The sequence below is a fragment of the Trachymyrmex cornetzi genome, unplaced genomic scaffold (genome assembly GCF_001594075.2).
Source record: "Trachymyrmex cornetzi isolate Tcor2-1 unplaced genomic scaffold, Tcor1.1 scaffold388, whole genome shotgun sequence".
Classification (NCBI taxonomy): Eukaryota; Metazoa; Arthropoda; class Insecta; order Hymenoptera; family Formicidae; genus Trachymyrmex; species Trachymyrmex cornetzi.
In genome coordinates this window covers 762589-780738 of record NW_017298619.1, presented here as the reverse complement: position 1 = coordinate 780738, position 18150 = coordinate 762589, and the positions used below count along the sequence as shown (strand labels likewise).

At 38.1% G+C, this 18150-nt stretch overlaps 1 protein-coding gene across 2 annotated transcripts in view; it reads right to left on the bottom strand.

The window, feature by feature from the left end:
- The window catches only part of E75 (ecdysone-induced protein 75), a 97713-nt gene that overhangs the window by 40851 nt on the left and 38712 nt on the right, over positions 1 to 18150 (bottom strand). Inside the window, exon 1 of one of the 2 annotated variants that reach the window (XM_018511830.1) lies at positions 12706 to 13036. The exons of the other annotated variant lie outside the window; for it this stretch is intronic. Coding sequence (XP_018367332.1) covers positions 12706 to 12886 — 181 coding nt within the window. The 5' untranslated portion in view covers positions 12887 to 13036. Of the gene's footprint in view, positions 1 to 12705; positions 13037 to 18150 lie in introns of those variants that run through there. 2 annotated transcript variants of the gene reach the window in all.

The following is an 18150-nucleotide window of genomic DNA, read 5'->3' as shown; positions in this document are numbered from 1 at the left end:
TGCTACGACTGGTACACTCTCGCATCTATTATTGCCAGACGGTTTTTTTCTCTCGGCGTACTCAGGGACATAGTGAGCATAATTTTGCATCGAGATTAGATGTCTGATCTCGCACTTGCCGCGCGAGAATGGACACACTGGCCTGATAAAAATGCAATAATTAACACAAAAGTAGTGCTTGTTGGCTTTGCGAACGATTTATGGAATTTTGATGCATCCTTGAAACGAGAAAGTCTGATGTGCGATAAAAGAAGAAAAGACAGACCTCATTTAGATAACACTCGATTGTAGAGGTCTCTAATAAATAAGCGAAATGAGCACCTAGGAAGCTGTTCAATTATTGGATTTAAAAAAAAATGATTTCCCCCTAAGATCTGAGTGTATTTGGAAAGGAAAACAAGTTGCATCGAATTAAATCTTATAGGATATCGATAATAGTAAAAGAATATCTTTTCTTATGTAAGTGTGTAAATAAAAATGTATTTTACACAAAGAATATGGTTTTTCCTGCTTCTGCAAATTAAAAAGATGATAACGACGACAGTTTGAACGATACAACTGCCATCGCGCGGTACACAGTGTAAGTTAATCGTCAGGTACATGTAAGGTTCGCGGTCGACAGATGGCAGGCCCGCGTCCGTGCAAGCCCGCGAACAATGTCAATGTCAACGAGCACGTGAGCTCCGCTTGAGGTAAAATCGATACGACTCAGTGTCAAAGCTTTTCCCGGAGCAAGTTGCAATATTCTAAATGCGTTCAATTGAAAAGTGGTATAATCTTTCGTATGGAGAAGTGCACCGATGGATGTTTTAAACAAAAGCTAAACTCTGTAATCATAATGGGACGACAGAATTAATTTGGATACTCTCATAATTAATGTGAGTAACGATAAAGAATTTATTTAACCGGCAAATATCTTTTTTTGCAATAATTTTTATTATAATAGTACATCAAATATCAACGCTATTGCTCTACTAGCAAGAAAAATATGTTTGAAAACAAATAATGATTTTAATTACGTAAATTGTGTAAAATGTGTACATAAACAGTGAAAAATTATAGAACTTAAAACATCTTCCAATGTTACAATGGCTTGACTTATAACTGACAAAATGTATGATTCGCATATCAAGAAATATGTGTTTAATATTACATCATATGGAACATAAGAATCATTAGACTAGTCCAATCCTACATCAGCCTACGACCGATCCTGCGCGGAACAGCAATATTGAGCAACGCATCCTTCCAAAGAAATGACCTCGTCGGGGTAAGAAATTGTAATAAGAGGAGTAATAACATAATTATAGTAAAATAATAGAATTTTCTATGACATTGATGAATAGAAGAGCCGGCAGGATCGACAAGATGGAACGACACTACATACGTTTCCACTCGTTAATGAGCATTTTTTCACGTTTGCTCGAAAGATCTCGGCTATTTGGATTATGAACGTGTGATGTCGTATAAGAAAAGCCGGTACATTTATTGGATACCTTATGATAGATAAAGGACGAACCTTTGACGCGTTGATGACGTCTCTCAGCTTTCTGCGTCTCGGTGATTACAATAGCGGTCGTCTCGATGATCACGATCGGATCCAGGCTGTTGTATCGAATGATCGGTCCGCGAACAGTCGTGTTCTCACTCGCGTCATCGCGCATCATGATTGTTGACATACTCGCGCTGATAATGAGTTAAAACAATGCTCCACCACGGCGGAAAGTTAATGCGTACTCGAGGGTTGATGTGACCATGAATGTTGCGGCAGGGTGAAACGCGGGATGAACGCGGGGCTTTTTGCGCAGGCGTCAATGTGCCCACGCTATTTAAGGGAAGCTTAACTGGACGCGGATATGTGCATTTAATTCCTTTTAAAAATTGTAGAATTAATGGAATAAGTGCAGAATATAAAGGATGCATATGTGCCGGCACGAATAAAATTAAAAAATTGAGTTACTCCCTCATATACGATATAGAACTTTTCATCATATCACAAGAATACTTTTAATTAATAACTCAATGACAATGAGATTACAACATAGATAGATTCTAGCGATTCTTTTACTTTTCCCAATCTTTACATTCCGCAAATTGCCGATGCACATTTATAACATCTGTTTACGAGCGATATAAACCCTGCGAGAAATAGCGGCGGTGGAGGATAAGAATAGAATAGAAGGCTATAAGCGGAAATCATCAATAACTAACAACAGACTAGTTAGTATTAAACGTACGAACAATATAGCGATGTTAATCGATACGAGACCATCTAAAATAATATTTACTAATATATAGTTATTAATAAATATCAATGAGAGGGTAGCGTCTTAAAGGAAAAAGAAGTCATTTAATTTTAATTATTAATATAGTTAATTATTACTTGTATATCACGTGTAGTATCACGTGTTTGTCAATCGAAATCTATTTATACAAAAAGATCAAAGTTTAATATTAATGTAATTGATACGATCGTATGAATATGTGACGAAACCTATACGTATTATCGAAAGATAATAATCGATTTACAAGTCTTATTAAGTTATGTCGATTTCATGCTCAGGTGATACTTTATATCTCTTGCTATTATCACAAACTTGTATGACCGTATACCGCCATCGCAAGTGGGACACTCCCCCGACACTGATCAACTAAAAATAGATATCACATGCAGAAATGCGTTCATCTATAGGCATTGTATTGCGTAAGGGTTTAAGCTTGACGTCAATATATCGCGCAAGTCAGCGTTCTAATTATTTGCTACATTCACCGACCTTTCGCTACATCTGTTCAAGTCACTGCTTTAAATAATTTTTCTCCTTTACAATTTTTTTTCATTCTTGATATATCGCTATTGCACAGTCAAACGTGTTCTGTGTAACATATGATGTTTGGTTGCAATAAAACTCGTACATCAATAAAATTTGGTTTAAATTGGAGCATCAAAAAAATACCATTGTAGAACAAAACTAGTAATGTAAACAGTTATTCGGGACTAAATTTGTTTGAATTCCCGTCCGAAGTATCCTGCTCCCTAGATATCATTTTATCCTTATTTGACATTTAGTGAACAAGAATAAAATGATATCTAGATGGCACTCTGGTGGGAATCTGAATATAGCCTAGAATGGTCGAATATTGCAACTCTTTAAAATGTTCAGAGCAAGTTGTAACAATACAAAATCTGGACTATTGTAGTCTAACAAACTAGTCTAGGTTAAAAACTCTTAAAACCTATCGTCTATAAAACTATTTTCTTTGTATTCGATGTCACATTTTAGATACGGAAACATGTAACTTTTGACAGGCGGATAAAAAAAAAGTAGAATCACATGTTTTCGAAAAATAATCGGAATGAATCCTTTTTTAATATAGATCATAACATTATTTCGATTGTTTTATCGATACCGACTCGCGAGATGTGAATTCTCTGTCGTACCGACTTTTCCTCGGAGATTCGCGAAAGGCAGTGGCGCCTTCACACGGATCGCACGCGAACTGTACCGTGATTATGTATGTCAGGTCCTTCCATGCGTGTGCGTAGCAGCTGTATCGCACACTCGCGCACTTTTGTATAGGATGATTCAAAATTCTCGGTAGTGTTATCTTGTTTTCCATTTTTTGTTTATCAGTCATTATTCGATAAAGTTACACATAAAATTACATTTTCCTGTTAAAATCCTTGAGAATTTATTAAAATCCGCACGTATCCTTAGATCACCGGAACAAAATACAGAAAGGATACCTTTTAACCCATACAATTTACTCTCAATCTTTTCGAAGAAAAAAATTTCCAAATAGCACACTTTATCCACAGGTTTTAGGAATGCTCTTAAAATATGTTCCGGATGTTTTCAAGGTATATTTCCTTTGTAGTCTATGTTGCATGGCTAGTATTCAAAACAAAATTGATCTTATTTTTTAATCTTTGTCACGGTTTACTTCTTATATTTTCGGCTCTAATTTTGCATTTTTTATTTATGACATCCTGTATTTCTACAAAGTATCTCCTATAGCGTTTCTAATTCATCGATGCATGGTACTATTTTTTGTTAATAGTTTTTTTACGACCGACCATCTCAACGAAATGTCGATTTCTGAAATCATCTGGTACAGTTAATCCTTGTAGGTTTAAAGCGAATACTCAACAGATGTATATTATTACGTAAAAAACATATGTAACGAAAACATATATATGTTACGTAAAAAGAATTGTTCGAAAAGAATATGCAACTTTCGGAATTGCAACATTAGCATAAATTAATAATTTTAATAAATCTCAGTATAATCTTCATTAAATCAGATTACGTTCATAAAAATTGCGCGTAGAAGTTTCTCCTTTTCCTGCGAGCTTAGATGATAAACGTTCGCATGATTGCGTGAAATCGCGGGTTTATAGTTTCAAGGATATAATTTTGCTGCTGCTGGCATATCCTTTTTTGAAACAATCTGTAACGAGAACGGATAGAATCGCGAGCGCGCGCATGTAGTGTACTACCTTGGAGCACCTACTACACCTATCTACGAGGTCGTTGACCGTGCGCGAAGGAAAGTGGGACGGTGCGAACGCTACCGAACGGCTAATGTGCGAAGGCCTTGAGAGATCACTGACGCATGCCTCCACATACAGACAAACGCACGTAACATACGTGTCCTCTCTCTCGCTTTCTCTCTCTCTCTCTCTCTCTCTCTCTCGTCCTTTCTCTCTTTTCTCCCGTCTCTCTTTTTCTCTTTATTTATCTATCCATCTATCTTCCTCCGTAATCGTTTATGAAACAGCTTTTTGCTGACAAAATTTGTCTCTTACCGTCGCTAGTCGATATCTTTAGAGATTGCAGCGAAATGACATTAATTTTATATATAGTAAAGATAACTTTACGTTATATATGAAAATTTTACCGTTGCTCGATGTTCGCATTTGCCATGAATATATATAATAATAGTTATATTAAAGAATACCCAAACGATGAAGTGTGAGTTATATTTCTCTTTATATTAATAAAAATTAATTAAAAGAATTTATAAAACATATGTGTCAAGAAAGTCTTTGAGGAATATATGAAAATGATCCAAAGTAGTGTATAATAGTGATATCAATTGGCTACTCCCAGAAAGTGAAAGCAAGCGATCATATTATGGGCCTTATGGTTACATGACTCCTCTAGCTACATTCCGATAAAACTCCTGCGCTTTGTCAAATAACATTTACGATGTCTTGTACTCTTTAAGTGTCGCCACTCTCGACGGAAAAACAATGTTTTCACACGAAAACGATTTCAGCTTTGACCGATGAAAAAAGATAAAAATGTCTTATCTTTATATACATCGAAAATAATTCTTTTTCATCATTATATCTTTTTAATACAAAGTTGTAGAGAGTGCTGATGAAAGTGCCATTTCTGATACAATATATGTACGCAAAAAGAATTCCTATAAAACATCTATTTTAAATGATTTATTCGCAACAACATTAATAAGAATAAAACGTGCAAAATTCACAGTTACGTTGGAGATATCAGTCCGCGTTGCCTGTTTCCGGCCTCCCGTTCTCCCGCGGAAATACCACCACGGATCCCGGGGTTGGTCGGGGTATCGGGTCGTTGGGGCAACGATCTCACCACGATTCCTAACCCGGTCAACCGCGACATGGATTCGACGCACCAACCTCCACCTATCCCCGATTATGTGTTGCCGTAACATCGATTGCTCGCAGAATACTCAAAATTATCCAACGACTGAATATACAAATTACAACAATAAATTGTGTAATTATGTTTCTTCGCGAAATATACATATATATTTTTCTCATAGCGGATGATAATAAATATTTAACGAACTTTATGCGAACATCCTATCAGTTTGCACCGCGGAACAGCGTGAATAAACAACGTATCTTTTTCTCGCATTGCATAAGCTTGTGCATGCGCTTAGACAATTAAAAAATTTCTAACTGAAAAGAAGTATGACAGTTCTGGAGCAACTCGCATATTATCGTGCGCCTAGCTTTTATATCGATCGTATCACTTTATCGGCAGGCGGCGACATTACGCAACGATTATTATCATATTTATAACTTGCCCAATAGTTGCAATTTGTGTGATTAGCGCCGTGTAAGAAACAAACGGGTATGCAAATTGATACGCCGATATAATAACTGATTTGTACGTGAAGTTCGTCGCGGATCGGCGATCCTGTGTCCTTCGAAGCCGGAATCCGCGTCAAGTGGTTCATCGACATCGAACGAGGATAATCGCTCTGCATGCGCACCTTCGACGTTCACGCCGCCTCTCGATCGTGATTCAATATTTTTCCCCTTCTAAGCTGAATGCGCTCTCGGTGGATACTCGAAGGAGTGATTAAGTGTTTACTCGTCACGGTTAACCGTCGTGCGATGCATTTTATTAGCCACAGATATGATAATCACTTACAATGTGGAGAAACGTGCATGTTAAAGAGTATAGAAGCTAGGTAAGGCGCGATAAATGCGATTAGTATATTATTAGGCGAAGAGTAAACGCAATTTAGTGAAAGTTGCAATCGAAATCAAATCTTAAGATTTGTTACTTTCTCTCTGAGAAATGTACGTTATTTTACTGACAGCTTAATGTAATTTTTTATGCACGCTGAACTATTAATGATAGTATATGAAAAATAATTTAATTGATTTTCTCATAGTAACGCATGGCTAATTCTGATATTGTTATCAATCAAATCAATGCGGGTCAGGCGTGTTGCAATACATGTGATATCTTTCAGACCGATAATGATTAAAGGATAATGATAAAGACGATCCAGTAAAAATCTAGATATAGAATACGAACTATCCGTTCTAGAGAAAATTACGAGAAATCTAAAAAATAAAAACTAAGGGCGGTATTCGTAGTCTGTTCTTATTTGAAGTTTTAATATTTTAATTTTTTATATAGTGTCTTAAATATAAAAATCGTCTATGAATACTGGTCTACGAGGCCTTACAGAACAGACTTCTAAGATGGATATTTGCTGTTTATTGGGCATGAGAGAGAGAGAGAGAGAGAGAGAGAGAGAGAGAGAGAGAGAGTGTGTGTGTGAAAAATATGAGATTAAAAATTTTTCTTTTTATAAAAAATAAATTACGAGGGCGGAATTTTTTTGTTATTTATGATCCTTTCTTTCATAACAATAGAAGAAAACCTTCAAGTAACCTTATTTATTCTCGAAAGAACTACAGGTAGAGAATATCAGTCCAATACATGTGGTAGGTACCCTTAAAAAAAGGGTAACTCAAAAAAAGTCTATTCCCCCAACGGAATGCCTAAGCTATTGATGAATTTTTTACACGTGTGTGCTTAAAAACTTTTACTTTTATGACGAAAAAGTAAGCATTGGGTTGCAAATGACCCCACAATTTTTTCCTCTCTTTTTATATTTATCTTTTTTCCTTTTTTCTATTAATATTGCGCAAAAACCACTTCTTAAAAAATCATTTCTAAGTCACAATTGGTCATTTTTTATCTAATAGTAATAAAAGGAAAAATATCCGGCGAATAAAGTGATGTAAAATATACTCTAGACAGTTATCATCTTAGCAAAAATATACATGAGGCACAAGGTATCGCAACACTCAGATGTTTCCGATAAAGCATACTTATGATGCTGTGTGTTCGATTTGCGCGGCATTTCGGTCCCATAATTTATAATAGTCATCAATATATCTACCGCTATGATTTTTTGACAGCTAATAAATAACAGCATCTTTTTTTTTCATCAATCCTTCAAACAAGTTTTGGTTTATAAAATCGAGTTCTAGCAGATTCAGTCTAGCATTCCTTTGATCCTGAACCAGTGACCAGCCGGATACTTATTATTAAACATGTACTTAACAGTTGATTCATTAGCGTATTTTTGACACCCTGTACCTCTCGTTTATTCAAATAAATAGCATGGCGTGCCATTATCTCACATATATTATATTTAATTATCCGTTTCATTGTAATTATAATTATAATTAATTAATTATAAAACGATTAGAGAAACTATTTAAAAAATGCAATTAAATTATTTAATTTTAAAGATTTATTTAAGATTAACAGAATTACACATTATTAGGTAATTATTAGGTAATATCTATATATGTATATAATCATGGACTAAAAAAGTATTTCATGTGTTTCACATATACTCAACCGAGATTAATTGACGAAAGACAGATGACTAGAAGTAAGTCTCAAATATCATTATTGTTGTCATAGTAACACGAGATATTTTCGCTTTCAACAGAAGGAAAAGAATTAAATCTCGATGTAAGCGATATTGTGGGACGAAGTAGTAGCTTCGTTCTCCACCAAGCAGGGTGGAATGACCTCGATAGCACAAATTATCCCGCCAAACGTAGATGGCCCGTGTATATCCATGTCGAGTGGTCCCGCGAAAATAGCAGAATCATGGAACCCGTCTCCGAGAGGTTGCGTGTCCTGGTGGGGATATGATTATATCGGGTGGGAGAAACTAAAGGAAGGGCGTATCGAGAGAAAGGGGGGTGGGGGGTGGGAGAGAAAGAGAAAGACAGATCTGTTGGCCTAGTTAGGGTGAGTGCCACCCTCGACGGTCGATGACCTCGCGACCTCGACGCTCGCGAATCTCCCTCTTGCTTTTGGAGGTAGAGAAGATACATGTGATAGTTCATCACAAAGAAATGTATAAATATTATTTAAGAGAGTTTATCTACGAGGAAATTACATGGAATTTACTCATTAATATATGTCCTCTCCTCATGATTATATATTTATACTTAACAGATAGTTATTATATAGTATTTTAATTCTTAGTTAATAAGTAATATTTATCATATCTTTCACTATCGCGCTCTCTTATATTTTTAGAAAAATTTCATGAGATCAAATCGTATGACACAACCATTTGAAACAGACATTTTGTAACAGACAAAAGTACTTTGCATTAAGCTCGTAGCAAGAAGAGTGGAATTAGCGAGTTTTTGAAGGGATGAGTGAGCTATGGCATGGAGGAGGGATGCATAAGTTGGGGTGGATATAATATCTGTAGCATAGGACGACAGGTTGGTAGAAATGCTATACTTAGCACCGGAGGAAGGGATGAACGATACCGGGACTGGTTGGTGGGTCAGAGTTCATTGGCCTCGAGGTTACCGGCCCTCCCTTCACCCCCACGACCTTTTCCCCACACCACCTAAGTTCCGAGGGTTGGGACGCGTGAGTAATCGCTCAGTTTGAATTTCCGTGAAATACTTTAGATCGTAAATGGTTATTCGTTTCACTTCTCGCTGATCTAATCGAACGAAATAAATGAAGTGTATAGTTACGTTGGAAACACACACACGAGATATTGAAAGATTATGAAACGACACGAGACTTTCAATCAATTCGCAACAAAATTCAAACAAGATATTTCGTTGCAGCAACATAATAGGAAATGTAACATGTTAGAAATTTATTCTTCTTTTTCTTAGTACGAATCTCAAACGAGACGGTTTACCAGAAAGAAAGTAAGAGTGGTCTGGCTAGGAAGTTAAGGCAACGGCGAAGGTGGCTCGTCCGGATGCCAATGAAAGGGAAATACGCGTACGAGAAATAAGATGATTCCCTTTCTCTTTTCTTCTATTTCATTCTTTGTCATACATTTTTCGCTAGTTTTTGTTTACTCGCGCGTGTTGACACTCCGCTGTATTCTGCATAAAACGTATTACGTGACAAAAAATAGACATCAAAAAGTCACGTAATTATCTTTAATTGATCAACTATTAGAATTTCTAATTTAGAAATATATATATATATATATCGTCAACTTTTCTTATTGCAAGTGAAACCTATCTTGTTTTTAAAACATTAAACGAACAGTGTTCGTTTTATTTATTATTAGTTTTTGAGATTTGCGAGACTACTAGAAAGCAAGTTTTCTGTTCTAATGGACTGATGTTATCTGTATCGAGCCTCTTGACAAAAGCGTTGATATTTGCGACTAGCCAAACTGGGTCGTCGGTTCCTCAAAGTATCATTCCCACTCCATGCGCTAACACAGGACGAGCACGTCTTATGAGCATTCACATTACGCGGGGTGATCAAGAAAAATTGTCATTTTTGCCAGCGGTTCGGCGAACTCGAGCGAACGTGCGTTTACTCGATAAGGGTTCCGAGCTCGCGGGCGATAAGAGTGCCGACATGATTTGAGGTTGTTCACCTCGGTAGCAGGAGGGAGTGAGAGAAAGGCAATATAAAGGAGGGAGCGAGAGGAGAAAGAGAATGAGTGAGTGAGTGAGTGAGCGAGTGAGTGAGCGAGCGAGTGAGAGAGAGAGAGAGGAGGGAGGGGGGAGACAAGGGAAGGCAGAAAGCTAAAAAGAGAGAGAAAGAAGGAAAGAAAAAGATGCGTGTGCATGTAGAAAGAGGATGAGCGAGATCGTACTCTTATCGGGCTTCTCGTCAGTTTGGCGTAGGGACGTTGCGAGATTAGAACGACCCCGAGAGAGCAGCCCGGAGAGTCGACGAACCGGCCTCTGATTGGGCGATGTCGAGTCAACGCTCCGCTTAGAGGGTGTAGGGTGGGAGTAGAGGGGAGGGAGAAGGTGGACTGGGAGAGGACACCGTGCATCAATCGAGGTCACTGGGGACCGGGAGGAGGCCAGGCCATTGCCCGCGCGTCTTGCTTTTGAGGTTAGCCAACAGTCGCAAAAGCGCAATTAGAAAATATCCAGCCAAGGATATACGATTTTATTATTATGACATAGGCTTTCTTTCGTCAAATCTAGGTGTCGATCTCTTCTTTTCCGTAGAATCTGTACGCACTGATAACACTCTGATTCGCGAAATAGCTACTCTTGCTATTTTCACTGCAACGTTAGTGATGCCGATTTTGAATAAATGTTGAATAATGTTGATTTAAAGACACGGATTCTGAAATACTTTTCATCCAAAAATATTAAAGTTTAGAATTCAATAATAAATTGAAAACTAAGTTGTACATATTATTAAGTGTCAAAACACATAGAATTCAAATATGACTTTGTACGGAAAAATGGAAAGAAACGTTTAGGGTTGGTAGTGCATATTTTTCGGATATAAACTATTTCGTCTTTTAAATACAGCGCACGTAGCGCGTACATGTAGCAATCTGCAGTCATTGCAATTAACGGTCCATCCCGTACACGCGCTGCATACGGTAGGTCAGTGCTCCGGAGATGATAATAATGATGCACCAAGCGGCGAGAGGATGACCACTCGCGACATACGAAGAAACGGTGAAAGCATTCTAGCAGCGAGAGTGATCACGGTCCAGCGAAGCAGCTAGCTGGTACTTTCTCCATGTATAGTGAAGACAGTCGGGAGGAGCGCCGAGGAGCGAGGATGAGAAAGGAGGGATGGAGAGAGAGAGAGAGAGAGAGAGGGAGAAAAGAGAGATTGTGGCGAGAGGGACTCGTGAGTAGGTAGTTTACCGTCGTAATTCACTATCGTGTACGGTTACGTAACGAAGCCCACGCTGACGAGAATTCCCAGTCGATGATAGGCCAATGGTGGCGCGTACGTTCGTACGTATATACGTACGTCACCAAAGTACCATCGCCGCCTTCATCGTCGTCGTCGTCGTCGTCGTCGCCGTCGCCGTCGCCGTGTACTCGTCGCTCTCTCGCAAAGTTACGCGTCACGCATGCCTCTCTTGCGTGTATGCGTACGTACGAGCGGTTCGGCCAATCTTCGACGCGTCGACGAGACACAGTCGGCTGTGTTGGTGACCTTCGCTAGTGGATGTAGGTGGGGAGGCTTAGTCGTCGAATAGCTAAACTGGAGTGGGAGAGCTACCGGGTAGTGGGGCAGGTGGGGAGACCCAGTTGGAGTTCGTTGAACCGGCCCGACGGCGATTGGCCACATGAGTCGCGGAGTTCACCAACGGCTCTACTTGGCGAACGGTGAGACAGGGAGAGGGACGGAGGGTCGGACTGCTCGGTTAATTTCATCTTGCCCCAGTTACGGGGCAGGCAGGGTGAACGAACTAGCCTCGCGCCAAGGCCCCGTCGACCCACTTTCCTGTCGGTGTCGAGAGAGAGAGAGAGATGGCGAGCGCGCGATTTGCCAAGAGGAGGAGAAGCGAGACAGAATGAGAGAAATAAATGGTAGGAAGACCACGGAGAGAGAAAGAGAGAGAGAGAGAGAGAGAGAGAGAGAGAGAGAGAGAATAGCGAGAGGAGGAAACGCCCGCACGTGTGTATGCGTGAAAGAGGGTGGGAGACTCTAGAGAGGTTCTCGCACTATCTAGGCTAGTGCTGACACCGAGAACAAGAGGTGTGTGTATGTGTGTGTATGCGCGCTCGCGTATGTGTGTACGCGTGTATATGTATGTATTATGTGTATGGGTATAGTCAGGCGGGGAAGGGGGAGATAGAAAACGAGAGAAGAGGGAGATAGAAAGAGATGGAGAAAAATTGCCGGAGCGCCGAGTGGAAGGCCGCCGACCGAGGGCAACGAACTCGGCCTCGTCCCGGGCCCCGCGACCTACATTCTTGCCCGCGCTGGAAAGTGAAAACGCCTCTTTCTCCATTCCTTCCTATATGAATAGCGATCTGTGTGTTACGTTAGGAATGTTTCCGCGAGTCCGTTAGGTGCACTAGCGGTTAAGGCCTACGAACAACACATAATATATAGCGTGTTGGAGCATCGCCCGGGGGCGAACTCTCCCTTTCATTGGGTCTATCTCACTTACCGGCCAAGACGCATCCCAGGAGATTCTCGCTGTCCTGTGGACCGGTCCCACGATAACAATTTCGCGTTGATTGCTCCTTGTCATTCTCGTGGGGTTCGCCCGATGGCGAGAGAATGTCTGACGCCGAGGGTTGTTGCTCCTCCGTCGCGGTACCGCGTGGTTTGACCTTCTGCACAGTCATCGCCCAGCACCGGAAAAAGTCGCGTGTTGCACCTTTGATGATCGCGCTATATTTCCCCGACGCGCGTCTCCCGCTGACGCGTCCACCCGAACGTAAACAACGAACAGTTGAGGAACATGCCACGCCGCGGGGACATGCGAGACTGTCCCGTTCTCACTGACGAGCAACTCAGTGGCAAGTCAATTCTCACTTGACGAACCCGTTACGGTATAGCCACGCACTTGTCCGCTGATCTTTGTGATTACCGTCTAATCGTGATCCGGAAATCGGAGATTCGATCACTGTCCCTATCTCGATGACACCGCTCCCTCATCCAACGATACACCAGTTCGTGTCGCGTTGTTATGTTGTTGCTGCCGCACCGTAGCTGTGTCGGCGCGACCGCGTGGCTGTACCTGCAAATCGGCGCTGATCTGCGCTCGTGGTTCGTTGATTAGTTGGTGTGCTGTGTGTGCCGTGCGATGCAGTACGCGAGTGAGTTCTTCGCAGCGTGGTGTGCCGCCGCACCGTGGCGCCTGCGCACCGAGCCGCCGAAGATCACCGAAGTGCCACCGCCGCGCGTCCACCCTGTGCTGTGCTGTGCGCTCCATCACCCGCTCTCAACAATTACCTTTTGCTACGATCCAGGGAAATATTTAATTGCGATTTTTTTAATCAGACAATTCATCCTTAGATCAGATGTGTCATTTTCCTTTCTGTGCAATTTTTTTTTTTTTTCGAAAGTTACCAAATATATTTTTATGCATTAAAAGTGTGAAGAAAAAAAGAAAGATAATATCGTAAACTTTGTAGATATATAGATATTTTCAGACGATATTTCTGGAAGATTCATGTATATTAATAATTAATTCTCAATTATACTATTTACAATTTTTATGATATTATTGTATTTGTGTATTTATTTCGTCATTTGCTAAATTTATGATTTATGTATTTATTGAAGGACTAGATTGAGAGAGAGAGAGAGAGAGAGAGAGAAACTCCAACATGATTCATAATCTTTAATAAATTTTAATTAATCGTAATAATTGTTTGAAGGAGTATTATACAATCCTTTCAAGGATTCATTTGCAACACGCAGATATTGATGTGCGTTGTTCTCAGAGCAACAGGACGTAGTCAAAGTCAATCTTATCCAGTTAAGATCAAACTTGTACGATTGTATCCTCGGAACAGAATCGCTTTATTCTTACAGCCAATTGGCACGGTTGACCCGTCATTAGGATCAAGGATCTCAACCAGCAAACACTTGACCTAGGTTTTATTATGCTTTGACGATTCACCAAACTGCATTGTCCACTTAACGATATAACGAAAACTTGTTTCAAACTTCACTAACGAGATTAGAAAACAATTGAATTCTTCAATCAGTTAGTTTGTCATACATGACTCTTCGGAATTCATAGGAGTCTTTGTAAAATAATACGTTTGCATGCGTCTTATACATTTAAGCTAATTCGAAGATTTGAAAATTGACATTAATTTAAAAGTTGATGAATTATAATCCATTATATAATATTTATTTAAATATAAGTAATCGTGCAGATTATCGTTCCGCCCCAGAAAAAATATACATTTTTTTCCCTTAAAAATTGAAATCTATCTAAATCTGCAATTTAAAAATGCGTCAAAGAATTGATCTTGTTACGGCCCTGGGTGTGATATATAATCGGGGAATATAGCATGTTCCCCTGCCAAGTTGTCGTTGACTCACCAACACTCAGAGAGTGAAAGCCGTTTAAACCCTTGCATACGGATACGCGTGCGTGTGCGCGCGGCATGAACACGTGGGTTACATCTACGGAAAACACAAGTTGGATCACAGGTAAGTGGTGGGACCAAAGCGGACAACGGTGCACGAATGCCAGCGTAATCTAAACGCAGTCGAGGCCTAACCTATCCCAACTATAACCTGGAAATATGTATAATTACGTAGTGTTTTGGAATATATAGTTGATACATATCTTCGTCACATTAGAAGAACTTGCGCTTTTAAAATAAATTGTATAAATATATATTACATCGATAAATCGAAAAGCAAAATTCTTCATTCAATTGCTTCGTTTGAAGCAGAATTTATAAATTATTTTAAAAGTTATTGAATTGATTATCCCGTGCTTAATTAGAAATTTATTTGCCCTAATCATTGAGATTATATTATTCAAAATCATTTCAGATTTTTTCTTGTTTCTCGATTTTTTGAAAAAGTTGTTTAATAAACAACATCTAAAATTTTAAAGATTTAGTCATAAACTAAATATATTCGTAAATTTTCATCGTATATAATTAAAAGCGTTATAATTAAAATTAATAACCGTATATAATTCATAATACATTAAAAAATGAGTAACATCCAATGTCCTGATGCGATTACAGATACTATTCAAAAGGTCTATTCTCTAGTAGACTCACACGAATATTATTATTTAGCATGACAGTGTCGTGAAAAGAAAACTTTCTTCTGTGCACTTAATCAAATACAAATACAAAGCTTTAAGTACTAAATAGTAAAATATATGTATAATAAAGTAAATATAAAAAGAAAAATCCTGCAAGATTCCAGTTTGTTTAACTGAATTCATCTTAAGCGTGGTCCGCATATCAATGACAGGAGACGATTTTATTGCATTCTCATGCAGGCCTACTTGCATGCAGACAATGGACAGGCTGAGATATGCAGTCGGTCAGAATAGATGTCTATGTCAGCTGCCTAGCGGACTTCGCGTGGGACACTTTCCGCGTTGCAATAACTACCCACCATTCGTAAGAAATTTTTCAGGTGCAGTTTGCACCGTTTGATTCGCGCGCAAGATAATGTCCTAGAAGTAAACCTGTAATTACGAAACTCACAGTTCCACACCCACGTGCGATGCTTATTGAGAAAGTGCATAGATGTTTGAATCTCGCGTTGATTACTGATTTAAAACTAGCTTCCTTTCTATTTCTATTCATTTTACGAAGTCCTGAACAAACAAACCGGATTACCATGACGGACACTTTTATCACTTCTATCACCCACAATTTGTCCCACGCCATGTATTTGCAATGTATTGCGGAGGCATACTGCGAGGCACGGCTTGTACTTCGAAAACGAACGAGAAATAGATAAACATAATTTTTGAATTTAGATATATATATATTTGTATCTCTAAACGAGTAAATTATCAGTAGAGATCAATAAAAATATGAATGCAAATATTTTTTTCACGAAAAAAATGCGCGAAATAGTAAAACAAAGTATTTAAAAGCCAATTCTCCTTTACATTATCCAAATTTTTTCGTAGAATCTTTTCCACGTGCCATTCACGCTAGTAAGTTCTGGGAAATCTCAAATAAGAAATAGGAACGCTGAATCGTCAATTGTTTAATTAGCAGCCAATATCTGGCACAGAATGTGGGTAATTAGGACTCGTACTTCTTTCACAATGTAACTATAAGAGTGTAGGCTACCGAGGTAGGTTGACTGGAACGATTAGGTCGGGAAAGTCTATCCTACATCCAAACTTGGAAACGAGGCGAGATTATGTACGTTGACGGACATTTTTGTGTAGATTTCATGCGATAAACGATCTTTTGGCAATAATAAGATAAGACTTCAATCATACTCGAAATAATTCACTCAATTTAAACATTTATTTTTATATATGAACACAACATTCTTTTTCTACATAAATAAAACATATTTATTGTCTAAAAGGAATTCATAAATACGTAATATATCTGTAGCTGTCCGTAAACTATCTCATAATTCTTATGTTCTTCAGCGAGTATTTCTATTACTTTCCCCTTCTTTTTCGCGTTCTTCACGATCAACATTGTCCGGCCTACAATTTTCCATTTCACAATCAACGCTATTCTCAATCAACAATACGACATATACAAATGTAGGAGCACACGCAAATACATAGCCGTCTAGATGTCGTAACGCAAACGATAGTTTGGCCAAGTAAGCGAAGCTCTCTGAATCTGCAGACGTTGGGAAAAGCTGACCAATGCACATTCCACCATTGGTGTGTTAGTCTATTACATCTGCGCGCATAGTGTCAAAAATGTAACATTCATGAAATTGCGAGTTTCCAAATTGAATCTGTTTGATTCTTACGTGCGATATTTTCCATTTGCTCTAATTTAATTAAAGAAGAATGCTTTCGTCGATTAAAAAATGTCTATCAAATCTTACAATATCACTCTAACGTTATAAATGAAATAAAAATATATAAACAATATTAAACAATATGAAAGGAGTAATTTCTATAAGGACCTAACACTGGTTTTGTTCGTAAATTTTTTACTTTTATTATACCTATCAAAATATGAACGTTTCGACTATAAGTTTAGGTCGTTTTTAATAGAAAATTATGTAAAGAACGTTAATTACATCTTACATAAAAAAAATCATCTCATAAATGAGTTGCAAAATTTGCCATTGAATACACATTTCGTAAAAAGGCTTCTGTTGTCACGCGCATAATAATGTTGATGCCATAAAAGTGAATTATATTAATCCGATGAAGAATTACATTAATCTCCAATGAAGAAACCTCATCGAATTTGAAACAACTGATATGACATATTTGAAATTCAATGCCGCAATAAAAATGTTAATTCATATGTTGAATTATTCGAATCATTCGTTCGTTAACCGTGTGCCATATAAGTTTAACAAGAAATTTATAATTTTCATCTTTAATAATAAGTGTGCGAGGGTACATATGTATTTTATAGTAGACATGGTTCGACATATTAACATTTTTATTACAACGTGACATTGAATTTCAAATATGTCACATCAATTGTTAAATTCGATGAGATATCTTCATCGGACATTATTATAATTCATTTTTTTGATATTTTCAGCATCACATTATGCGTGCGACAACAGGAACACCTTTTTACGAAACAAGTATTCAATGTCTAACTTTGCGACTCATTTATGAAATGATTTTTTAAGATGTAATTAACTCTGCATAACTTTATATTAAAAATAAGCTTAAACTTATGTTTATATTTTAATAAAAATAAAAAGCACACGAGCAGCCATGCAGTGTCAAATCCTCAATCTTTTCATATTGTTTTATACATATATAGGACCTATTTGTTGATTGTATTTTAATATTAAAAAACAAAGTATATATTAAAAGGATTTTTAAGCCCTTTTAATTTATCGTGTAAATACACATCCTATAAAAATCCTAAATGGTCGAGCTGAGTCTTTAGTGTTTAAATAATAAATTTTCTTTTTGTAATAGCTAAATTAAATGAAT